The sequence below is a fragment of the Lepidochelys kempii genome, chromosome 3, assembly GCF_965140265.1.
Source record: "Lepidochelys kempii isolate rLepKem1 chromosome 3, rLepKem1.hap2, whole genome shotgun sequence".
Lineage (NCBI taxonomy): Eukaryota > Metazoa > Chordata > Testudines > Cheloniidae > Lepidochelys > Lepidochelys kempii.
The window spans coordinates 110,441,090-110,467,399 of NC_133258.1; the positions used below are offsets into that span (position 1 = coordinate 110,441,090).

The window sequence follows — 26,310 nt, forward strand, 5'->3', positions numbered from 1 at the left end:
GGAGCCCCGGACCATTTAAATCACTGCCGGAGACCCATGGTAACAGTAGCGGCGCTAGTGGCTGGGAGCCCCAGGGCTCTGGCGGCAATTTAAAGGGCCAGGGGCTCTGGCCACTGCTGGGAGCTCCGGGCCCTTTTAAATTGCCAGGCCCCGGGGGAGCTGCCCCTTTTGGCTCTCCCCATCAGCGGCCCTGCCAGTATGGTCGGCTCTGTACTCGCTCTTACCAGTATGCCATACCATACTGGCTTACTTTCACCTCTGCCTGGAGGCCAAGGTTCAAGAAAAGGTCCAGTGTTTTTCTTCTGGCTTCAAATGTGTTGACTCTGGATGGAGCTTTGAGACAGTAATTATCTAGGTATAGGATTATTACAATTCCTTGTTTGCATAAATGTGCTGCCACTACCAAAAGGCCCTTGGAAAATACCCTAGGTGCTGTAGAAAGGCCAAAGGGAAGTACCTTGTATTGATAACAGTCAGACCCCAGGAGGAATTGCCTGTGGGAAGGTTGTATGGTGATATGGAAGTACCTGTCTTGGAGGTTGTGGACCAAGAACCAGTCCCCTTGTTCCAGTGCTGATAGCGCGACCATCTTGAAGTGTTGTAGTTTGATGAACTTGTTGAGGTTCTTCAAGTCTAGGATAGGTCTCCACCTGCCGAATTCTTTTTTGGATCAGAAAACATTGGGAATAAAAACCTTTCCCTCTGCGTTAGAATGGGATCAGCTCTATGGCTCCCAGTCACAGGAGGTCTCTACTAGTAGATGGTGTTTGAGAAGGTTCCCTGAAGTGGGATGGGGAGTGGGTGGGAAAGAGAGGAATGGATGGAGTACCCTTTGTTGACTATTTCTAGAACCCAACTGTCCAAGGTGATTTGTCATCATGATGGGTAGAAGGGGATCAAGCGGTCACCAAACTCATAGGTTATATAAGATGGTTGTGCGTCATACTGCCACCAAGGGGTGAAATGTTGAGGTCAAGATTTAGGTTGATATCTACCCCGTCTTCTCTACGGCACTGGTGTATATATGTCAAGTGAATGCATTGTTGCTCTAGAGTCTTTTAAAGAATGTAGGGACTCATCTGTGTGCTCAGGTGAAGAGTTTAGACCCTTCAAAGGCAGATTTTCCGCAGCGGCCTGCAACTCTCTGGGGAACCCTGAGTGGTGAAGCCATGAGGGTCATCACATCACCACCGATGTTGCAACAGAATGGGCTGCCGCATCCACAGCATCCAGAAAGGCTTGCAATGTCGTATGGACCAGAAGTTGTCCTTTCTTCACAAGTGCCTGGAACTGCTCTTCTTTGTCCTCTGGGAGATGTTGGCTGAATTCCTAAAATTCGGAATAGTTAATGTGATTCTATTTGGTTAAAAGGACCTCATAATTAGCAACACAGAATTGGAGCATTGCTGAGGCGTATGCTTTGCGACCGCAGGTCTAGCCTCTTCCGGTCCCTGTTGTAAGGGGTCTTCCTAGAATGGTGTTGTCACCCCTTCTCTTGCACTGCATTTACAATGAGGGAATTTGGAATAAGGTGGGAAAAGAAATTCCATGTCCACTCGCTTGCATGTGGATGGTATTGATGCTGGGGTCTGCCAGTTCACCTTGGCAGGGTCCAATAAGCCCTCATTGATCAGGAGTGCAATCTTTGCCAATATGGAGGTGTGTAAGATGTCAAGCAACTTGTGCTTTTACTCTCTGACTTCTTCCAGGGGAATCTGGAGGGAATCCACAATCCTACAGAACAGTTCTTCGAACTGTTTACAGTCATCTGCCGATGTTGGAGGTGGTGTCATGATGGCCTGATCAGGGGAGGATGAGAAGTGGGCTAGTGGTGTAACTAATTCCTCCGTTTCTTCCTCCTGCTCCTCTAGTAATTCTGGTTGAGAATCAGGCAATCTAGAGACTGATGAGGACAGAGTGTATGTGCCCCTCTCCCTGGTCCATGGGCAGTTTGGGAACATATGCCCTATTCACAGCCCAAGCGTTCAAATAGAGCTAATGTGGGGGAAGTGGCATATGTGGTTGCACGTATGGGAGTCTGTAGCAGAAACCTGATTCGCTTCTTGTCTCTGGGTATCAAGGACAAAAAGATAATTCTCTGTGTGACTGCCCTTGATATGATGAAGAGGGGTGAAGTGCAATGGAGTACTCCTCCTATTCCTCCTCACTAGAGAAGGGTGGTGCAATCCTTGGTGGTGAACGAGAGCAGTGTTGTGTCTCTGGGGAAGAGGTATGAGCCATGGGGAATGTGGTATGTAGGAGCAGCGACTCTGAGGTGTCAGAGATAATCAAGTCTCTTGGGTATTTAAACTTCTGTGGTACTGGTAGGAGCATCATCGGTACTGGTGGTTGTGTGGAGATTGAGGGCATTGCCAGTGCCAAGGGTGGAGTGAATTCTCTGCAGAGGCCAGTAGATGGTGCCAAGGATTGAGTGAGTGCCGAGGGCTTGCTAGGTGCCAAGGACTTGGCTGGTGCCAATGCACTCAAAGTCATTTTAGTTGAGGCGATCGCTGCAGATTTTCAAATCGTTGAACTGTCCTCCTCGGTTCTGAGCGACAGCGTTCCTGTTTGCGGTCCTGCCCATTTAGAGTCCTTGGATTTTGCGGTAGAGTTGGTAAAAGAGGTGACCAGGTGGTCATAGGAGCTAAGTCTCGCCAAGGCTACCGATCTTGCAGGGGATGCCTTTCTTTAAAGTGGCTCCCTGGTGGAGGACCTCCGGGCCCACTTCTTTTCATCTGGACAGGAGAGCATAGATTTTCTCTTAGTGGCGTGCGGTGAGTGGGGGTTGGCTGATGACCATGCCAATGGTGACCACCTCGGAGAAGACGTATCAGGAGCAGGGTCTGAGACGGGTCACAGTGAGCTGTCCATTAATAAAAGTTTTAGTCTGAGATCACGGTCCGTTCTGCACCAAGCTTTCAATTTGAGGCAGCAGGTGCACTTTTGTGATACATACCCCCTACCCAAGCCGTGTGTACACTGTGAGTGACTGTCACTCACAGGGATGGCCTCACGAAATGAATGGCACCTCTTAAACCCGGGGGATCCGGGCATAACCCAGTGAAGATAGAACTTCCCAGTTGGGAAGGGCGTAGAAAAAAGGAAACCTTCACTAATCTAAAGACTAATGGGGAGGAAAGAGCAAAGGAAAAAACCATTTATCTAGTATCCATTTATTTAAAGTTTTCGATCCTCAGAAGAAAAAAATAAAAAAATATACTCAACAACAGCAGATACAGAACAGTATGTGACTAAGTACACAGTATATTAAGGAAGCCAATCTACTTCATGATTAGCATGTGAGCTTCCAAGAAGAATCCCTGACCTGCCAGACAGCAGTGTTTATTACATTTATTTTATTTGATAAAAAAGAGAGACTGAAGGAAACAGCTAGAGAATTATGTATAATATAGTCAGCAATGGACAAGTTCCCCATACATCTCTACCAATGCACCTCAGTAGTGAGGGGACACATGCCAACATCTATTGGTTTTTATTATTCTGTGAAAGGCATGCTTCAGTGCTGAAATTCCAGTGAATTAACCAGTGTAACTAAATTTAAGTTACTACAGTTCAGATACGGACAAAATTTGGTAATTCTGGATTTGTACACACAATTTTTTAAAAAAAATATCCATTCAGCTGTATGATTTGTCCTGGTGTATCTCTTAAATATATAATGTTTTGCTATATTAGAAATGTTGAGAGATACGATATTCAGCCAAGTAAAACTGAGATGAAAGGCAAAATAAAAAAAATTTAAAATGTCACAAAATTGTATTGGAATCAAAATTCTGCTCTCTTATTCTTCTCTAACACCACAATTTTGACTTCCAAAACAAGTTGATTCTATTTGAAAAGAGACTCTCCCACATAAATTTTTTTACCACATGCTTAGTCTACTTCTCACCTAATACAGGAACCAAAAAGGTACAGTACATATAAATATTAGCCCATCTGATCAAGAAGATATGTTGGAAAAGTATTAATTTCCCAGTTTAAACATACTGTTCAGTTAAACTCAGATAGCTGAAATCTACTCTAAAAATGCTGAGAATTCTTAGTCTAGATCTGTAAAAGGGTGAATCAATGCCTGGATGTTTTACCTGTTTTCCCAGTTGGCGGGCACAAATTGGACAAGGTTCTGGATTAACTCCTCCGGTGGTCTTATCCTGAGACTATAAAGCATAAAAAAGCATAACAAAAGTTAATTGAAAAACAAAATTGAGTTACTCAGCATTTCAGATAATTAATTTGGCAACTGATCACAGTTCATTCTGAACTGATTTTAAAATTGCTTTTAAAGTTGCCAAATGTCTTTAATAATTCTGAGAGAAATAGAGCAAGTTCTTTTGCCCATGAATTACAGGAAGATAATCTGGTTTAGGGTCATTAAATAACACTGCTGTTTATGTCACTGTACTTTAAGTTGCACCTGCATTTCTACTAGAGTAATTTAGAAAAAAAATTAGTAAAACGATGTTCCACTGAAGACAGAATATTGTGGGAATTTTGCCCCACAACCTCCATTTTTTAAACCAGCTTTAATTTCTATTATAAAAGCACTGTTAGACCAGCCAAAAGATATCCTCAATAGGCTAAACATTCAAACTCCTTTAAAATAATGTTTTCTTGTATAATATCATATTTAATGTAATGGTCTGTTGACACACTAGGAAGGAAGTGACAGCAGAAAGCTGTTTCGTTTCTGAAAGTTTAAAATATGAACCTTTCTGATATTGTAACATGTTTTCAGTCTGCTTGGATATCGAGAATTTTTATCTTTGTTTGTGCTAGTTTGCATTGTCCAAATTGCTCAGGTCAGTTGGCAGAAATAGGCAGGGTAGAGTTGATAAAAAGCTATGTTTATACAAAAGCTAACCTCCATTAGGCAATCTTCTGTCTTAAAGACATTGTACAAGTATCCCTAAGCATATTGGGTACAATTCTGACCCATCTTTATTAGAACACCTCCTCCATTAAGTAACTGATTTGTTTTGGTGGTTTAAAATAGGTTTCACTATATATATATATATGATACACATTTGGGTATTCCTTGGGTATTCCAGTCTAAGTTATACAGCCCAATGAACAAATTAGATAGCTTTATAAAACTGTCATGCAAATTTACCAGTCCAGATATGAAATCTCCTCATCTGTTCATTATCATTATGATTGATGATAGTGAGAAAAAACTAAAGAGGTTTCACTCACCCATCTAAACGGGAAAATGCTATGCCTACTAAACATACAATGACACAAGGTCTGATTTTTCAGAACTGCTATGCATCTGCAGCTCCCAGTGATGTCAGTGACAACTGCTGGTGCTCATCATTGCTGAAAACCAAGTCATGTACCTTTAAAGCAGACTAAATTACCTATGCAAAATAATCACATTTTAAAAAAGATAATCTTTTACTCTGAGTTGCTGTATATTGTCCTGTTCTTCCCCTTATATATTTACATTTTCCCCTCTATTTACACCTTCATTTGCACTATTTAGAAAGCCCAAAATTGTTTTCTCCGCTTTTCCACTCCAACATTCAAACAATGGACTCTGTAGCCAAAAATAAAATCAGCAGTAGTTAAAAGCCAAATTATAGTGATACTGAAAAAATTAGTTACATTAAATTATGAATAATACCCTCACACACACTTTTAACCTCTTCAGGAGTACTGAAGGAGAGTTGGCTGGTAACCTCTGAAACAGTTAAAGTTTAACTATAAAGTTTGTAAAAAGAAAAGGAGTACTTGTGGCACCTTAGAGACTAACCAATTTATTTGAGCATGAGCTTTCGTGAGCTACAGCTCACTTCATCAGATGTTTACCGTGGAAACTGCAGCAGACTTTATATACACACAGAAATCATGAAACAATACCTCCTCCCACCCCACTGTCCTGCTGGTAATAGCTTATCTAAAGTGATCAACAGGTGGGCCATTTCCAGCACAAATCCAGGTTTTCTCACCCTCCACCCCCCCACACAAATTCACTCTCCTGCTGGTGCTAGCCCATCCAAAGTGACAACTCTTTACATAATCAAGTCGGGCTATTTCCTGCATAGATCAAGGTTTTCTCACATCCCCCCCACCCCCATACACACACAAACTCACTCTCCTGCTGGTAATAGCTCATCTAAACTGACCATTCTCCAGGTTTAAATCCAAGTTAAACCAGAACATCTGGGGGGGGGGGGGTAGGAAAAAACAAGAGGAAACAGGCTACCTTGCATAATGACTTAGCCACTCCCAGTCTCTATTTAAGCCTAAATTAATAGTATCCAATTTGCAAATGAATTCCAATTCAGCAGTTTCTCGCTGGAGTCTGGATTTGAAGTTTTTTTGTTTTAAGATAGCGACCTTCATGTCTGTGATTGCGTGACCAGAGAGATTGAAGTGTTCTCCGACTGGTTTATGAATGTTATAATTCTTGACATCTGATTTGTGTCCATTTATTCTTTTACGTAGAGACTGTCCAGTTTGACCAATGTACATGGCAGAGGGGCATTGCTGGCACATGATGGCATAGATCACATTGGTGGATGTGCAGGTGAACGAGCCTCTGATAGTGTGGCTGATGTTATTAGGCCCTGTGATGGTGTCCCCTGAATAGATATGTGGGCACAATTGGCAACGGGCTTTGTTTGTGCGTCAAGTGTACAAAATCCCTCTATTTTTTCTACATACGTTTTCAAAGTTAATTCATAATCAAATCTATACCTGAATAATTTGGTATGTAGAAAAAGGAGGGCTAGGCATCACAAAAAGCTTTTAAATAATTCATAACTACTCAGGTAAATGCACTAATTTTGGCTGTGCAGTTAGATTAATAATGTAGAAGATGGAACTGAAAGCTTAAATACACTACCATAGCTGTAGATCACCAGTTTATGGACTCTTATTTAGAAGTGAAAATTTCATTTTTTATTAAGTGCCACTTACTTCAAATTCTGAAGTGTCCATAGTGTAGCTGCACACCCATTCAGACACTAAACTGCCACTTTTTCTTTTAAATCTCACACAGCAAGTCTCAGACATGAGACAATTTTTTTAAAATCAGTTTGGAACAAAATTTAAGTGTCTGTATGCAACAGACTGAGCCAAGTGGAATAATTTGGATTGTGATTAAGCTCCAGATTCCAACCTCCTCCAAAAGTACTAGGGTGTTTAGGATCAAAGTTCCAGTTTAGGCCCATCTGTAGCTATCAAGTTGTAAAAGCATAAAAAGAAAGTAGAAGCAAATGGTAAGGTTTGTACGTGCCTAGAGATGACAGATGACTGTTTTCAAAAATTAAAGCTTGTGGACTACCCCAATATTTAAGAAAGAGTGTCAAGTCAACAGACAGAGTAAAACCTAGGGCACTGTGGGCTTCTGAATGTTCCATAATACCTTGTGGTGTGTAGGGGTTCCAGGGAAGTGAAAGAGAAAGAAGGTATCTGGAAAGAGAGAGATTCACCACAGGGATAGCTAGCAAGAATGGGCAGAGGTAGCTAGAAAATCAGTACCAGTAGACTGACTTATGTACCTGCTGTATTAATAGAATAGGTTCCATCAACAAGACAAGGACCTATTGGTTAAATCAACCTCTGTACCAGATGACTGGAGGATAGCTCATGTATCACTGATTTTTTAAAAAGGCTCCAGAGGTGATAATCACAGTTACAGGCCAATAAGCCTAACTTCAGTACCAAAAAAATTGGTTGAAACTAGAGTAAAGAATAAAATTATCAGACACACAGATAAGCACAATATGTTGGGGAAGAGTCAACACAGCTTTTATAAAGGGAAAAAAATGCCTTACCAATCTATTAAAATTCTTTGAGGGGGTCAACAAGCATGGGTACAAGGGTGATCCAGTAGATACAGGGTATCTGTGCTTTCAGAAAACATTTGACAAGGTTCCTCACAAAAGTCTCTTAAGCGAAGTAATCAGTCAGGGGATAAGAGGGAAGGTCTGCTCATGGATCAGCAACTTGTTAAAGGATAGGAAACAAAGGGTAGGAATAAATGGTCATTTTTTACTTTGGAAAGACGTGAATAGCGAGGTCACCCAAGGATCTGTACTGGGACCTGTGCTCCTCAACATATTCATGAACAGTCTGGAAAAGGAGGTGAACAGAAAGGTGGTAAAATTTGCAGACGATAAAAAATTACTCAAGATAGTTAGGTCCAAAGCTAACGGTAAAGAATTACAAAGTGATCTCACTAAACTGAAGACTGGACAACAAGATGACAGATGAAATTCAGTTTTGATCCATGTAAAGTAATGAACATTGGAAAAAATAATCCCAAATATACATACAAAATGGAGTCTAAATTAGCTGTTACCACTCAAGAAAGATCTTGGAGTCATTGTGGATAGTTCTCTGAAAACATCCACTCAATGTGCAGTGATAGTTATAAAAGCTAACAGAGTGTTAGGAACCATTAGGAAAGGGATAGATATAATAAAATAGAAAATATCATAAAGACTATATAAATCCCTGGTATGCCCACTCCTTCAATGCCATGTGCAGTTCTGGTCGCCCCATCTCAAAAAAGATATATTAGAATGGTAAAAGGTACAGAGAAGGGCAACAAAAACTATTAGGGTATGGAAAAGCTTCTACATGAGCAGAGATTAAAAAGACTGGGACTATTCAATTTAGAAACAGATGACTAAGATATGGGTGCCGGAACAATTTGCATAGTGGGGGTGCTGAGACCCATTGAACCAAACTGGGTTCCTGTATATAATGGAAACCACTGCAAGCCACGGGATGCAGCAGCACCCCCAGCAACCCTAATTCCAGCATCTGTGGACTAAGGGGGGATATGAAAGAAGTCTATAAAATCACCAATGCTATGGAGAAAATGAACAGGATATTATTTATCCCTGCACGTAACACAAGAACTAGAGGTCACCTGATGAAATGAACAGGCAGCAAGTTTAAAACAAACCAAAGGAAGTACATCTTCATACAATGCACAGTCAACCTGTGGATCTCATTGCCAATGGATGTTGTGAAGGCCAGAAACATAACTGGGTTCAAAAAAGAATTAGGTAAGTTCACAGAGGATAGACAAGCTATTAGCCGAGATGATCAGGGATGCAACCCCATGCTCTGGGTAGCCCAAAACTTCCATCTCTCAGAAGCTAGATTGGATGATGGAATGGATCACTCGAAATTTCTCTGCCCTTTTTATTCCCTGGCATGGGCCACCACCAGAAGACAGGATACTGGGCTAGATCAACCATAGGTCTGACCCAGTATGGCCTTTCTTACGTCCTTATCCAACACAGATTTGAATCCAGTATCACAACAGAAACCACTTAAGATGAAAGCAAGTTCTGTATATTTGTTATTACATAGTCTCAGGACACTTTAGTGTCTCTTTGGGAGATCATGAAAACATTAGAGAGTCTTCATCCTATATTACAGCTTCAATTTCTACATTAAAGCTTCCTAATTATGCTTATATGAACATTTGCACTTATTTGAATTATATGGTTCAATAATATAATATATATAATTAGTTCAAGATCTGCATGAAAAGCAATTAGTGCACATGCTCAGCAAATGCTTTTTAAAAATTGTATCCAAACATTTCTGTAAAAAATATTTTTTTATAATGAAAAAACATTGACAGACTTCCTGTCCATTAGGACACTAGAGGGTGCTACTATATTGTAACATCGAACAAGGAACTGTATGACCTTACCTTCTCCAAATTAGTAAGATACAGGAGTTGGCCTAGTTTCTTCTGAAGCTGTGATTTGGCAACTGCCTTGTCATTCAAAAGTTTCACTCGATTTTGTTCTACCTGCAAAAACAGCATTCATTAAGTGTGTTGTACATATCACAGGGTGTTGTCTGAGAAGTTTCCAAATAAAGCTTAAAGGGATCATTAAAATAGTTGTAAAGTAGATAATTTATTATTTAGGAAATTAAACTATGCATTTAAACTTTTGAGACACAAGACAGTTAATTTCTTCATTTAAAAATGTCTCCAGGGTAGCAACTGAATGCACATTCCTCCTCTATATCTAGTAAGGGTGAGATAGGAGATAAATCCAAATTAATTTAGTTGTCATTTGCTTCACTTTCACTGCAAACAGCAGAAATTTAACACACCAAACTATTAACCTTTATCACCAAACCTCTGTAAAGTGAAATAGTCACACTATTTATTTTATTTAAAACATAAATGATCCTCTGGTCTATTGCTGGCATTACAAATGCCTTTTGAACCTGAACAAGAATTTTTAAAATTTAATTTAAATGTTCACTATCTATGTTGTTTTACTTTATCTCTTTGCCCTTCATTTAGTCTGTTCAATAACAAGAGATATCACACTCACTCTGCTTTCTAGTCAATTTCATTTTCTACTTCTTATATATTAGCTCAAGCTTGCACTACTGGAGTAGTAAGGCTGAAGACCAATTAAGAAGTAGTTTTCTTTCAATTTTAAGTACACATTTTAAATAAAACCTAAATTTTGGATTTCAACTACCTGATAACATCCCTTTAAAACAGGGCTGAAAAATCCACTGAAGGAAAAGCAGAGCATCAGAAACATACAACCCACAGCAGCCAGAAAACTGAGAGAAGGAGCAGAGTAGTGGGGAGACACATGCACTTATCACAGCAGCCAGGAGACTGAGGTACATGAAAAACTAGCAGAATACCCTCACCCACATAGTAACAACGAAGCTTTTGGAGATGAGGGAAGAACAGAGAAAGACGCCTGAGGGCTAGCATATTTTTATTCTTTTATAGGACAACCTTAAAATACCAGTCCTTTTTTTGACTATTTTTCTCTTGAAAAACACAACTGCCCCTTCTTTGACTCAAATATTTTACCTCATGTGGTTCTATGATGTGAAGAACAGGGGGGCTAGGCTTTGGCTCATCAGGATGACGCACTCGGAGCCGTTCTGTAGCCATAGCAAGTTCATCGATAGCAGATACATGATCTCTCAGTACCATCCAATATTCATGAAGTAACTACAAGAAAAACCAAAATGAATTAGTAACAGAACTGTGGGCTGAGTCCCCTGTAAACTGCTGCTTCTTATTGTAAGTGGTACACTCTCAACACGGACCTGAATCTTTTGAGAGAGGATTTCACAATTTTTTCTGAACAGAAAACTGTACAGGAACATAGGCATAAACTGCTCTCTTCCACCAATTCTTTATGTGTGGCTATGAATGAACTTAATTGACTTCTCACCTCTTTCTCCCCCACACAATTTCTCCAATGAGATACAACTACAAAAATCTATGTAACCAAAAATGTAGAGGTCAGCTGCCTCTGCTCGATTAAGCATACTCTCTGAATAAAATGAGGGAAAATGAGAAAACTAGTAGCAATATTTGCAAAGCATAAAGTAGTAAGGCATAGCTTCTTAGATGAAGCATGAAATATTTTGTTCACTTGAGTGACAACACCAACTTTTAAAAAATGCTGATATGCAACGTTTGATCATTCTAGATAACAGAGGAACAGAAAAGAGTAAGAGAAAAAGACAGACATTGGGTTGTATTCACCTGAGGAAGAGCAAGTATTTCAAATATTAGTTACCTATTTTAAATATTTATAGAAAGCCAACATATTGCAAATTGTCACACTTCCTGGTATTCTCTCAAATCCCTCATTGATTATATTGTGACAAATTTAGATTTTTTTACTCCTAAATCTTTTTGTTCTATGAATCTTTCCTCAACTTTTAATGATTTTATTCAAGAGTCCCTCTAGGACACTGTTGAGATCCTAGGAACTACCCCCCCCCCCCAGTTTTTTCTGCTAAGATTCCTACCTTCTCTCAAGACCAAATGTCATATATGAACACTGGTTTGCTACTGTAAGGATGTTCCTGAATACTGGCCTGCTGGCACTGTTTTGTTCTTTGTTTTGAAATAAAAAAAAGCACCGAAGCATTAATTTTGGAGCCCACACCTTAACACCTACAAATGCAGAATTACTCTGCATGTAAAACTAGCATGAAGTTAGACAAATAAGTCAAATTTTGAGACTACTTCAACAAACAAGGAAAACAAGGGTGGCATCAGCCTCTTCCCAGTCAGGGGCTGAGGTGGGCCATAGCCCCATCTTGCCATAAAGCCCTGCCCCTCTCCTTGATCCTGTCTCTTCTCCTCCTCTACCCCCGAGGTCCCGCTCCCTGGCCAGGCTGGAAGCTGGTACCGGGCAGTGGTGAGAGCTGCCCAGGGAGCATGGGCCATTGCGGGAACCCCGGACTTTCCACCTGCCCGGGGCAGCGTGCCCCAGAGGGTGGGGACATGAGCCGGAGGCTGCTTTCAGGCATCCTGAAAGTGTACTGAGCTTGGGGTGACAGCCAGGATCTTCAGAGTTCTAATTCCAGCTCTGTCTCCCCACCCAGGCTTATTTCAGTGCTGCTGCTGAAGGTGGGCCCCCAGCCAGCAGTTGCCGCTCTCTCTGCTCTGCCTTCAGAGCTGAGTGGCCAGAGAGTGGCAGCTGCCACAGGGTGGCTACAGGGGGGAAGCCCTCAGGAAAATCTGGGGGTGGCTATAACTCCCTTAAGCCCTCCCCAGCACCAACCCTGAAGGAAAATAAAATCAAAACAGGTTTTAAAAATAGGTAAAACACCAGCACAGTTTATAAGCCCATTCAGTGACAATTCAGATGCTTCCTTGGATCATGTTACAAATACACTTTCTTTCCAGTCACAGAGAATGCCACCAGCAAAGTCTTCTCTCATGAATCCCCTGGCTGTCATCAAGTATATGTACGGAATGTTCATCTCGGCATACAGTTTTAGCAGAATAGTTGCATAAAAGCTCTGCAATTACTATTCACTAATAGAAAAGCATGCAGTTACTTTGGCTTTCTTCTCTGAGTGTTTAAGCAAGTTGAGTGTTTTGTCTACACTGGGCAAGCCTTCACAATTTTAAATAAAGCTGTCAAGCCAATCTGTGTGATTAGAAAAGAAACACGTACATTTCCCATTTCATCCTTGTCTGCAAAGAACTGGCACTGACAAAACATTTACATTTATATTACATAAACAATGAATCCTAGAGCAAACTGACATTATTTGTCCTTTGCTTAAATGCAACAGCTATATTTCAGAGTAGGGTCAAAGAAGGTCTATTTAAGATCATTAGTCTAAAAAGTTAGTTCTAGATACATGAGGGTGTGACAGGGTCGGGCCAGATGGCTACAGGAGAGTGATAGAAGGCAAATATATTAGCCCCAGATTAAGCAGGTCCCTTTTCCCTGGGTAAGGTAACAGAACAATCAGGAACTTGCTGTAACCAATTAAGACAGGCAGGCTAATTAGGACACCTGGAGCCAATTAAGAAGCTGCTAGAATCAATTAAGACAGGCAGGCTAATCAGGGCACCTGGTTTAAAAAGGACCTCACTTCAGTCAGTGAGGGGCGCGCAAGGAGCTGAGAATGAGAGGGCGTGCTGCTAGAGAACTGAGGAGTACAAACGCTAGCTGACATCAGGAAGAAGGTCCTGTAGTGAGGATAAAGGCCATGGGGAAGTAGGCCAGGGACTTGTAGCTGTCAAAAGAAATATTGTAGACAGCTGTGATCCACAGGGCCCGGGGCTGGAACCCAGAGTAGAGGGCGGGCCTGGGTTCCCCCTTCTCCGCAACTCCCTATTGGATCAGAGTTGTCCTGGACTGTGGGTCCTACCAGAGGGGAAGGTCCCTGGCCTGTCCCCCGACTCACTAGGTGGATCACCAGAGACTACGGGGATTGTTCTCCTTCCATTTCCCCATACTGGCCAGTGATGTGGTTAGCTGAGTGAATGGCAGGTTTGAGCCACTAGCCAAAGTGGCCAAACTGAGGGCTGCCATGAATCTCTGAGGTGAGCAAATCCACTAATAAGCACAGGACCCACCAAGGCGGAGGAGGAACTTTGTCACAAGGGCTACAATACATGTAGCAGTGCTCTCCCAGCTCAAAGTGGATTTGAGTAGCACAGTCAATTGAATCAATGTTGCCAGACCAGGACAGATGGAGTCACAAAAGTACTATTTACATTGTCATTGGCAATACTAGCCCTCCTTCTGTCTCCCAAAACAATAGAACATGAAGATACCGTGCTGAATACGGTATAGAAAAAGCAAAGCAATAGAACATGAAGATATCAGTGTGCCATTGTTGCCGAGAAGGCCAATGGCATTTTGGGCTGTATAATTAGGGGCACTGCCGGCAGATCGAGGGACATGATCGTTCCCCTCTATTCGACATTGGTGAGGCCTCATCTGGAGTACTGTCTCCAGTTTTGGGCCCCACACTACAAGAAGGATGTGGAAAAATTGGAAAGCATTCAGCGGAGGGCAACAAAAATGATTAGGGACTGGAACACATGACTTATGAGGAGAGGCTGAGGGAACTGGGATTGTTTAGTCTGCAGAAGAGAAGAATGAGGGGGGATTTGATAGCTGCTTTCAACTACCTGAAAGGGGGTTCCAAAGAGGATGGATCTAGACATGGTTCTCAGTGGTAACAGATGACAGAACGAGGAGTAATGGTCTCAAGTTGCAGTGGGGGAGGTTTAGGTTGGATATTAGGAAAAACTTTTTCACTAGGAGGGTGGTGAAGCACTGGAATGCGCTACCTAGGGAGGTGGTGGAATCTCCTTCCTTAGAAGTTTTTAAGGTCAGGCTTGACAAAGCCCTGTCTGGGATGATTTATTTGGGGATTGGTCCTGCTTTGAGCAGGGGGTTGGACTAGATGACCTCCTGAGGTCCCTTCCAACCCTGATATTCTATGATTCTATGATACTATTTGTTCTCAGAGCAGAAGAAACACACTAATGCAACAAATGAGCAGCTCATGTCAGGAATCTAGTTCTCTCTGTGCCAACTGCACTAAGTTCTGCACATATAATAGTGAAGCATGACACAGAACTATGGCCAAAATTTTCAAATTAATAAAAGTGGCCTGATCTTCAGAGAACAAGTGGGATTTACAGGGTGCTCAGTATCTCTGAAAATCAGGTGCTTAAATATTGTTTTAGATGCCTGAGAGCTTGTGTACAGTTTCTGCAGCGTCACAGAGTAAGATGGCTCTCTGAAGTAGTCGTGAGTTCAGTCTCACTTGGGATTACTTTAACTCTGAGTCAATGGGTCATATGATGGGAACATGTGACTAGGAACTTGTCCTGCTGGGGAATATAAGGGCAGCCTGGCTTCAGTCAGTGAGAGTTTGGGGATCATGCTGGGAAGAAGTGGGTGAAAACTCTCCAGAACTATAAGGCAGAAGGCCTGGGAGAGAGATCAACAGGAAGCAGGAATCTGCTGAAAGAGAAGCTCCGGCTAAGGGGGCTGCAAATAAGTCATCTTAGAGTATACGCAATGTGCCTCAGGTGGCACATGACCAGGATTCATCACCAAATTTGGTTGGATCCTTAGCTTCCCTGGCCTGGGTCAGGTACCGACGGAAAGTGCGACATGAATGATGAGCCATGCCCCCCTGCAAAGCAGTGAAACTCGTGGGAAGATTATAAGGAAGGTGTGATGTTCTGCTCAGGACCCAGAACTTTAGGTCACTGTGTTACCCCTCTGCCTCAGCAAGTGAGAGCTTTGCTGTTAAGTTGTGTGTCAGTTCCCTGACACTCCAGCCTGTCAGTCTTGCCAGCAAATTCCTTGAGACTTTGCCAGTCTAAAACTTGCCTTGCAGGTAACAATAAGTAAATCCCAGTTCCCGAATTCCCCAGAGCGTCTCTCTGCAGTGTCCAGTCCACCTCCCTGTGACACTCAAAATAGCATGCATATTAGCTGAAGACTTACATTTTAACACAGAGCACTGAGATGGGTTTGTAATAAAACAAGAATAAGTTTATTAATGAAAAATAGAGATTTAAGTCATGCTAAGCCAGAGAAAGAGAGACAGGTATGGTTAACAAAACATGCTTTCTAGTGACTAAAAGTTAATTTTAGAAAATTACAATTGTTGCCTACCCTAAACAGGTTTTTTTTTTTTACACTTACATCCTATTACCAGCATCTCTAGCTCTCCAACATAGGGGATCAAACTTTCACAGGCACAGAGGGTGTTGTACCCTATGTTGCCTAAGTGATGGATCACTAAAATGTCTTTTTGCTCCCCTTATATTACCCAAACTCCATTGTCTCAGCCTTAAGAGCCAAGAAGGCTTCCTGGGGTGCAGATTCTGACCCCTCGGTGAGCTCACTAAGCTCCTTCCTCGATTGCTTGTTACTTTGTTTACCTTATATGTATATATACCTTCATTGTCCTCAGTCTGTAATCAAGCCAGTCAGACAGGGGAACCACATCCGATGTACACACTGCCTCCCAAACACATTTTAGGAACATATTTCCAGTACACACAAATAAAAGTCTTTGTACACAACCCGTACACAGACCATGCAATGATTTTCAGGACCAGCATGTCACCAGTTTAGATACGATTCCTTACCTGACACCTTTTAGATACATATTATGACAACATTGTGCTGGGGGTAATGATATGGTAATTGTGTTGGGGGTAATGATAGGTCACGCCTGATATGTATTACAGTATAGTTAACCTTTGCCAGTGGGCATGAAGGGGCTCCCAGAGTCACAGAAGGTGAAGCTGTGGTAAAGGATTTTTGAGTCTAGAGGGAGGGCTAAATGCATGCTGAAGCCTGTTATAAACCAAAAGAACTAAATGAGCCCAGGGGTGAGGGCTGTATGGTTTTGTTATTTTACAATAATAAATTATCTCCAAAAGGGGAACAGTACTGTGAAAACACCAGGTGTGGTGGTTTAACTGATATGAGACAAAAGGTAAATTGAGGCATTGGATGGGCCAGACATCTGATTTGGTGAGCCCTACTAAATACAGAACAATGAGATTAACTGGTTTAGTCTGCAGTGGATGCAATTATACTGGTATAGAAGTGTGTATACCAGTTTAGCTTGCTTTGGTAAATGTTAAATCTGTGCAAAAACTACAAGTAGACAAGTCCTAACTTTAGGCATCTAGATTGAAAATTTTGGCTTATATTCATGTTACATATAATACACTACTGCAATGTTTCTTCAGAATCTTATGTGTTGTACCTTGTACTCCTTCTTCCATGCTTCAAAGAGTTCCAGAAATATATTCCCTTCTTCAATTAGTCTAACATCCATTCGGTGAGCTTTGGCAAAAGACAGTATGGCTTTTAGGGAGCGCTCTGTCTCACTTGCGGCCCATAGTCCTCGACTTGTGGTGGGCAAACGGTCATCAACCAGCCCATCTTCATCTTCTATCATCTCTTCAAAGATAGCCATCTGGCCTTTCACACTTTAAATACACCAAAGCATAACACTTGTCACTAGCTTCTCAAGATATATACATATCTTACATATACATATATTGCTATATTTACATTTATATATACACACACATTTGCTAGATTTAAGCTATATACATACCTTACATATATACATATATATACACTGCTGTATTTAACTACCATGTTGTTGGCTATTTGTGAACCCCAAAACATGGCCACATTGACAATCAGGAGATATTAACAAGGCAAAATAAAAATAATCATCCAGGCCAAACAAATTTAAGCAGCCTGTGGTTCTAGTCACATTCTGGTTAACATCAAGTCTTATGCTTCTGGTTTAGAACATACTCATAATTTAAAATAGGGAAACAGCAGCTTTGGTTTGTGAGTCTGCTTTTAAACTATGGTTATCCCACAGTCCCTTGAAAGCAGCATGTTAGATACTGGTAGCATGAATACTATGCAGGGCACCTTGTCAGCTATGCACTCAATACTAGCTCTTGCAAAGCCTTAGACATCATACTTTTAGAGTGGTTATTAAGGACACTGGAGGTATCAAGTGTAAAAAAAATAAATATTTTTTTAAATAGCACTTCTGTATATTTAACTTGTCCCTGGACTGACAGCAAAGAGATGCAGAGGAGGAACCTTGGCTCAAAGTCTACTACCCCAAAAGAGAATCTTTGAAACCCAACAGCTCCCAACTCCCTTCCCTACCAAACTGACCATGGATGAGTGTACATTAATATGCGCCCTCACCAGCCCAAGAAAAACTCAGTGCCATGCCAAAGCCTATTTCAGGCCCTTCAGTCAGGGCACAGTTTATTAACTCACACACAAACTCAAAAAACAAAACTATTCCCTGACCCTAGCAAGTGGCAAGGAGCCCAGAGGCCTCTCTCTTTCTATCTCTCATTCCTCTCTGGCAAAACAAAAAACACACCACCCCCTTTCTTTAAAGCCGTCTTGAATCATGGGATGGGGGTTTCATCAGTTAGGAGCACAAATTCCATTGACTTCCAATGGGACTTGTACGTCTAACTCATTTTAGTGCTTTTGAAAATCCCTTCCACCAACCCCAAACTCTCTGTATTCCCCCTCTCCCACTGGGCATTTGAGATTTACAACATTTTTGAATGTGGAGGCAACATGACCTAGTGTACTGAGCTTGGGCATGACAGCCAGGATCTTCAGAGTTCTAATTCCAGCTCTGCCACTGACATACTCTCTCTCTCTCTGGGCACTTCATAACCATTACCATAATGATTATCATCACCTAATTTATCAGATTGTACTCTTACTTAGAGGAAATGAAAAGCCACCAACAGCCATGTTCTCTGAGGACTTCTGACTTGCATACATACACAAGAGCATTTGCCCATACAGACTGTGTAGGTGAACATACAGTTACAAAATCTGCACATTAAGAAGCTGGGAACATTTTGAAAGTTTAGCTCTGTGATCTTTCAAATCATAAACCCCTAATGAGAAAACTACACTTATTTGTTCATTTTACAAAAGTGTGTCTTTTTAAATGAAACATGCATAAAAAAGTGACACTGCCTATAAACATTGACACTGACTCTCTTTGTAAGAATATGCTGAAATAGTTTCCTCCTAAAACAAGTGTTTTAGGCAACTTAAGATGTTTATATTTTAAACTTTAACTTCCAAAACAAAATTTTCCTTGAATCACAAAAATAAGAATTAAAACTAAGTACTTACGTATGGGAGAACAGCTTTGACTCATATTCTGTGAACAGCTCATCAGCCTTACAGAAGACACAACTAGAATACAAGAGATTGAAAATGAGCATTTAAAACTTTAATTGTCAACCAAGCTAATTCCTAAGAAATGCCCAGAATTCTCTCTGTTCTGATGAATGAAACTATTATTTAAAAAAAATAAGCTCATTAAATTTTCAGTGAAAAAAATAGGAGATCTCCATTTTTTTTTAATTAATGTAGGGCCGGATCCTGCAAACTAGATCCATGCAGACATAAGGGTTTGTTTGCATGGATCTCATTTAAAATGGGAGATTTAATATTTCAATTTAATTTTTCTTCCTCTTATTCCAAAAGAAGATGGACTTCTCAGTACGCCTCCTACAAAAACAACATTTTTGACATACTTGTTCAAAGGAAGTCTAACGGGCCGCAGATGGCAGAGAGTGGCTGCTTCAATAACCTTCTTAGAGGGAGGACCTTCTAGATTTTTCACAGCTTCTCTTACGAGCTTCTGGAACTTCTTCACCTCCTCCATTTGAGTTGTGAGCAGGTACTGAAGGCCTCTACAGTCACGGAACCTGACCAACATCAAAAACACATAATAGCACACCAAGTCAAAACCCAATTCAATATTTTCACAAAGAGGAGAAACAAATAAATGGCAGTATGCAGTGAAACTTCTTAAGACCCAGTCCTGAAGTGTAATGCTCACTATCATGAATAGTCCCCATTGAAGTCAGTGACATAAAATGGCTCAGATTTTAGAAATGGGGAAACAGCACATACCATCTTGGTCACTGTCTCAAATGTGGTCAAGGTCAGTAGTGCCTGAAAATATTTACTATCTGATTTGTGTTTGGTGGCCAGGGAGTAATGAGTTTGGTGGTCTCAGTCCAGTTCACAGTGGAGACACATACATAAAACCGCACACCAAACATTTGTTACTCTAGATCTCAGAGGCAAAACACCGAACAGGCATGAAGATGAACCATCTATTCAAACACCTAGGTATCTCTCTTGATCAGGTGCACAGCCTGCTGCCAGTGCAATACAAGGGAAGTGAACTGTTGCTGCCCATGCTGTAAGTGTTCTTTGGGTACGCTGCTTTGGATGCCAGAACACTGCTCAACTTGGCATCCTTAAAAGTACTTACAGTAGAAACTCAGAGTTACAAACATCTTGGGAATGGGGGTTGTTCAAAACTCTGAAATGTTCATAACTCAAATGTTATGGTTGCTCTGTCAAAAGTTTACAATTGAACATTGACTTAATACAGCTTTGAAATTTTAATATGCGGAAGAAAAATGCTGCTTTTAACCATCTTAATTTAAATGAAACAAGCACAGAAACAGTTTCCTTACCTTGTCAAATCTTTTTTTAGTAGTTTACATTTAACACAATACTGTGCTGCACAGTATTTGCCTTTTTGTGTGCGTCTCTGCTGCCTGAGTGCATACTTCCAGTTCCAAATGAAGCGTTTAGCTGACCAGTCAGTTTGTAACTCTTGTGTTCATAACTCTGCAGTTCTACTGTGTGTATATATATATTTTTCTAAATAGATTACTTCTCTCTCTTAGGGAAAATCTGATCCAAAACTACAATGAGCCAAGTTAGAGAAGGATAAGTTCATCTGTGTAAAGCTGAGCAAAGTTAGAAAATTAGTAGCTGTTTAAATGATCAAGTTAAGCAATACTTAGGGCTAATTCGGAATTCTGCAACTAAATAAAACCCACATATGGGAGAGCTAACCAATTACCAACAGGGTATTTTGGAAACACATGGGTAGCATTTAAGTTTGAGTTAATATAACAACCTGAGCTGCCTAGTGTCCCAAAAGAGAGAAATCTCACTTTGTATCTTGGGTCAGTCAACTCCACTACTCAGCTATTAGATAGCACTTGCTGCTTCCATCATTGCATTTTTAAAAATAATAATAAAAATATTTGAGCTCTTCTGGAATATTTTTATTGCAAATCTTAAAGTACTTTACAAAGGAGTACCAAGTATCATCCCCCATTTTACAAATGCGGAAATTGAGGCACCGAAAGAAAAGTTACTTGCCCAAGGTCACAGCTTGTCAGTGATAGAACTAAGAAGACAGTCAAGGTTTTTCTGACTAGCCCATTTTAAGTGAAGAACTATTTCCTCTTTCAATATACATAGTGGCTCGTATAGCTTGCCATAAATTTTCCAATGAAATTTAGTTTAGTCTGGGAAAGTGAAATATTTCAATGAGTCTACCACAGATTCAACAAAAACTTTCGTTGAAACACAGCAGTGCACTCGGGCACTCTGCCTGGCTCCCCCACAGCTCCGTGGGATGGGGAGGCCAGCAGTGCTTGGCCTCTCTGTCTCCCGATAGTTGGGCTGGAAGGCTCTTGTCAAATTCACCTGTGAAATTGTTCAAAGCCTTCCCAGAGGCAAAGCCAGGAAGCTGAAAAAATCTTTAGGTTCAAGAAAAATTCTGTTTTGGGAAACTCCCTGTGAAAACGTTCACATTTTTGATGTTTTGTCCTGCTTCAGAATGAAACTTTTTCTCAAACACCCATTTTTTGGTGGAAAGGGAATCATCCTTTTTGGCAAGCTCTAATGGCAACCACACACACACATCTGTAATAGTCTTCACCCAGCTATGTTGAACAGCAGCATTTAGAGAAACCCTTGGTCTCAAATGATCGCTCACAATAAGATGGGTCTTCCATGAGTGATGTGTGGAATTTGTCTTCCTTCTCAACACAACTCTGAGTACAGAAAAAGAAAAGCTATAAAAAGTAAAAAAAATTTTTTTTTTTTAACAATACTTCAGTGGAATTAAAAGTCAAACATGTTATTAGGTGCTTTGCTGTATCAGTACTCAGCATCTTGCAGGATCAAGTCTTATGACTAAACTCTTCAAAGTAAGGGTACCGTTTTTCCCTTGTGTGAGAAGAACTATATTTGTTTATAGCAATGTAGAGTAAATAAACAGAAATTTTCCTATAAGGAATTCACATTTCAATTTTTTTTTTTTTAAAGGCAACTACTTACACTTCATGTTCCTGTATCTGAAGCCAGACTGTTTACAAGTACAGTAAATGCTAGTCACTCATCTATAGACCACTTTACAGGACAAACATATGAATTTGTAATTTATTGCTCCATGAGCTGGGAGTACTCTTGAACTTGGGACTTATGGTATTTGTGAAAAGGATGATGCTGGTGGGGAGAAAGTAACTAGTGACAATTCTAACAGAAGAAGTAGTACTGATGGTCTCCAGTGGGAAACCCATCCAGAACTTGTTAACCAGAAAATGGTATCTCAAGAATGGGAAGCTGCAAAGCGGGAAATGGATAGACCCCAATAAGGGTCCAAACCGATGCAACTGAATCCCTAGAGGAACAAAATTAATTGCAAGTCCGTTTGTTTTAGAGAACATTAAATCCCAATGCAATTAACATTGAATTATTTTGCTCAGCAGTTGCATGAACACAGAAAATTAAAAAAAAAACATAGTAGATTACACAAACGAGAACATTTTAATGTATACTTGTCTGGGGGAAAACCGAAGGCCTCTCTCTTTTGAAGTTTTATATATTTAGTTTCTCCTTTTTGAAGTGAGTTCTTAAACTTAATTGCAGTGCAGATGTTCTGAACACAAGTGCCTGGCACTTAATTGCATCTGCTAGCACAAACTGATTAGAAGACTTGAGCGGAATTAAGTGTATTTTGTAGTTAGTTATTTTCTTACTTGTCTGCCATGGAGAGTTTATTAGTTTGCTGTTTGTAGTTACTGGTTATCTCATTTTGCACACGCTGAACAAGCTCCTCATCAATGGCATATTGTATTGCTGTCTGGATCACGTCCAACCACCAAAGCGACCCAGAATGTATCTGTATGCAAGAGAGATTTATTCATGAACACTCACAACAAGTAAATGCTTTGCATGCTGTGGTAGGAGCCTTTTTTTCTCTCTGAATCATATTCTGCCTGGACTGGTAAAATCTACTGGAAGTAGCCAAGAGATGAAGATGCAGTTGGAAAAGCCCACCTCTGCCCTCAAATATATCCAGCATAACTAGCTGGTACTTCCTTGTAAATTTCAATTACTTCAATATCGTTAAATTGCTTACATAAGGTAGACGTAGGATATCTATGCAAGAGAAGAAAATCATCTTTTATTATTTAATCCTCTATGTCTTTATTTATTGTAATATAGTATAGCCGAATCTGCATTTCGGCTCAAGCCTTCATCAGTATATCTTTCTTTTACACCTTTCCTCATCAGGTATGTTGTCAGAGTGAATTAATGCTGTTGAGATATACTTCCCTGGAAGAACAGTTCCCTAGGAAGGAACAGAGGCCTCACCTGATGCAGAGTTTTTTAAATATAGAAACATAGTATCTTCTAGGCCAGTATGGTATTATTCTTATAGCTTGATTCTTAGCCTAAATTTGAAGAGGCGAGTGTGTATGTGTGTAACATGATACAATGGAAAAAGCATAAAGCAGTTGCTTTATCATCATTTTCTCACTATTACCTTGTGTTCCTCCTATCTGCTTGTTGTGTCCATTTGTTGTAGCTCATCAAATACTAAAAATGTGAGCTCTTTGGAGGCAGGAACCATCTTTTTGTTATGTGTTTGTGCTGTGATCAGCACAATGCGGTTCCATTCTGATCAGGGCTTCGAGGTGCTACCACATTACAAATATTAAATAATATTTTGAATCTAGGACACCCAGGTTAAAAAGTAATTAGTAAATCAAAAATCATAAGCCAAAGAGAGGCACCTGCCTTTCTCTGGAGCTCACGAATGGTTTGTAGCGCTGGTTGCAAGGCCTGATGAGCTTCTGAAACTTCTGCATTGGATTTACTCATATAATGTTGTCGAAGTTGTTCAGCCTATATGCACATAAGAGTTTAAAATATGCATCAGTCATTTATATTTACAAGGAATAATTAAACATAGAAAAGCTCTCAGCTACTGTATTGCATTAGTCCAAGAGTGTGGTTGGTCTGTATTTGCTTCCCTGCAAATTCAATTCTTTAAAAGAGCTTGAAATGCATGAGATTATAAATATGAGAACAGTACAGTTGTGACAAACTGTAGGCAGGAAGGAGGTTGACTACCATTTTTCCTTCTCCAAATAGAAGATAAATAAATTAAATACATTAAAACTACATTACTGTGATGAAAAATGACTTTAGCTAAATTCAAAAAAGCCAAGGAATTCTGAATTAAACCTTTCTCTCTGTGTCCTTTCAGCCATTCTGTTGTGCCTACACAGCAGTAGCTGTTGCTGAGTCAGAGAACAGCAATTTATTTTATACTTTACCTGAACATCACACCTAACTGCAACATACTGAGTAAAGACATTTTTAGGCCAAAAAAAAGTTAAGAAAAATGCATATTTGGGTTGTCCACATCATTTCAGGAAATTGTCTTGGTCAGAAAAAAAACAACTTAAAAAAACTGGAAAAAAATCAAAACATTTCATTGACATTTTCAAAATGTTTTGATTCAAAACTCATTTTCATTTTGAAATTTCCATCAACTTTATTAAAGACATATAAAAAACTCCAAATCAATCTAAATGTTTAGTTTCAGATCAAACAAAATCTGTTCCACCTTGCATTTAGCAGTGATGCTCGGAGTACCCTTCCCAGATTTGAAGAGCTCTGTGTGGGTCGAAAGCTCGAAACAGAAGTTGGTCCAGTAAAGATATTACCTCTCCCACCTTTTGTCTCTGCTATTTTTAGGCAAATCAGATGATGAACTTCTTATTTTTGATACAAAGCACTTCTATGAACAAAAATTCATTGTGGTATTGGCACCAGTTTGGCAATATGTTACTGTCAGGTTACCAAGTAAATTACTGGCATGTGTTTTCACAAATAAATAGTCAAAATCTGTAGTACCTCACAGCACAATTTTGGTGCGTCAGATTTTTGTCTTTATTTTCTGCATTTTGGTGTTGGTTAAGTTTCACTTCACTTTTCTATTATTATGGAATTATCATCATCATTGGTATGGATGGAGCTTACTCACTGAAACTAGAGATGTTTCAGAGTAGCAGCCATGTTAGTCTGTGTTTGCAAAAAGAAAAGGAGTACTAGTGGCACCTTAGAGACTAACCAATTTATTTGAGCATAAGCATCCGATGAAGTGAGCTGTAGCTCACGAAAGCTTATGCTCAAATAAATTGGTTAGTCTCTAAGGTGCCACTAGTACTCCTTTTCTTTTTGTGAAACTAGAGAGAGGCTCATGGGGGTGGGCAAGAGCACTTTATTGAAAGAGGACAAAGAAGAAGAATCTAAATTTTTTTCTTTAAAAATGAGAGCTACGTTTCCAGCCCTTTTCCTTGTGACAATAACAAAAAAGATAAAATGATGTAAACCAGTTGCTAGGGGTTGAAAGAAACAAGCAACTGGGCTGCTACAGTCCAACTTCCTCCCTGACAGTGCTTGCCTGGCCCCAACCTTAGTATGAAGAGTTCTTAATGTGAGGGAACCTGATTCTGCTCTCTCACACTACGGTAATCAAGAGTGAGGTCAATGAAGGGAGGGACACTGGTATAAATGGAAGGAGGATCAGGCCTCTGAAGTCCTATTCCCCAAATCTCCAATACCTATCCCCTTTCCGCTAAGTCCCCTTACCAGCCACAGAAAACCTGTTCTTCTGGCTCCCCGCATTCCTCATACAAGCTAGGGGAGATTGATGCCATCCTGATCCTCCCACACCAGCTAGGACAGTGGTTTTCAAACTTTTTTCTGGCGACCCAGTTGAAGAAAATTGTTGATGCCTGCGACCCAATGGAGCTGGGGATGAGGGGTTTGGGGTCTGAGAGGGGCTCAGGGCTGAAGCAGAGGATTGGAGTGCAGGGGTGAGGGCTGTGGAGTGCAGGAGGGGTCCAGTGCTCTGGGCTGGATGTGCAGGTTCTGGGGTGGGGCTGGGAATGAGGGGTTTAGGAATGGGCTCCTGGTTTGGTGGGGGGCTCAGGGCTGGGGCAGGAGACTGGGGCATGGGGTTAGGGTGTGGGCTTACCTCAGGCAGTTCCCACTCAGTGGCACAGCGGGGGGTGCTAAGGCAGGCTTCCTGCCTGTCCTGACACCGCAGACTGTGCTGCACTCTGGAAGCGACCAGCAGCAGGTCCGGCGACTCCACGCAACTCTCGCCTATAGACGCTGCCCCCTCAGCTCCCATTGGCTGGGAACCACCTGAGATAAGCCTGCGCCCCAATTCCCTGGAACCAACCAATTGGAGTGTGGAGCCGGTGCTCATGGTGGTGGCAGCATGCAGAGCCCCATGGTGCCCCCGCCTAGGAACCGGACC

The 26,310-nt window shown here is 40.8% G+C and overlaps 1 protein-coding gene across 12 annotated transcripts in view; it reads right to left on the reverse strand.

Moving 5' to 3' along the window:
- SHPRH (SNF2 histone linker PHD RING helicase) overlaps window positions 1-26,310 on the reverse strand; it is a 141,002-nt gene that overhangs the window by 32,059 nt on the left and 82,633 nt on the right. For all 12 annotated transcript variants that reach the window (XM_073337550.1, XM_073337542.1, XM_073337547.1 and 9 more), the window contains 8 exons: window positions 23,772-23,879; window positions 22,727-22,869; window positions 19,403-19,576; window positions 18,996-19,058; window positions 17,053-17,278; window positions 10,847-10,990; window positions 9,704-9,805; window positions 4,107-4,178 (listed from right to left, as the gene is read on the reverse strand). In XM_073337550.1, the coding sequence (XP_073193651.1) occupies window positions 4,107-4,178; window positions 9,704-9,805; window positions 10,847-10,990; window positions 17,053-17,278; window positions 18,996-19,058; window positions 19,403-19,576; window positions 22,727-22,869; window positions 23,772-23,879 (1,032 nt within the window). The remainder of the gene's footprint in view (window positions 1-4,106; window positions 4,179-9,703; window positions 9,806-10,846; window positions 10,991-17,052; window positions 17,279-18,995; window positions 19,059-19,402; window positions 19,577-22,726; window positions 22,870-23,771; window positions 23,880-26,310) is intronic.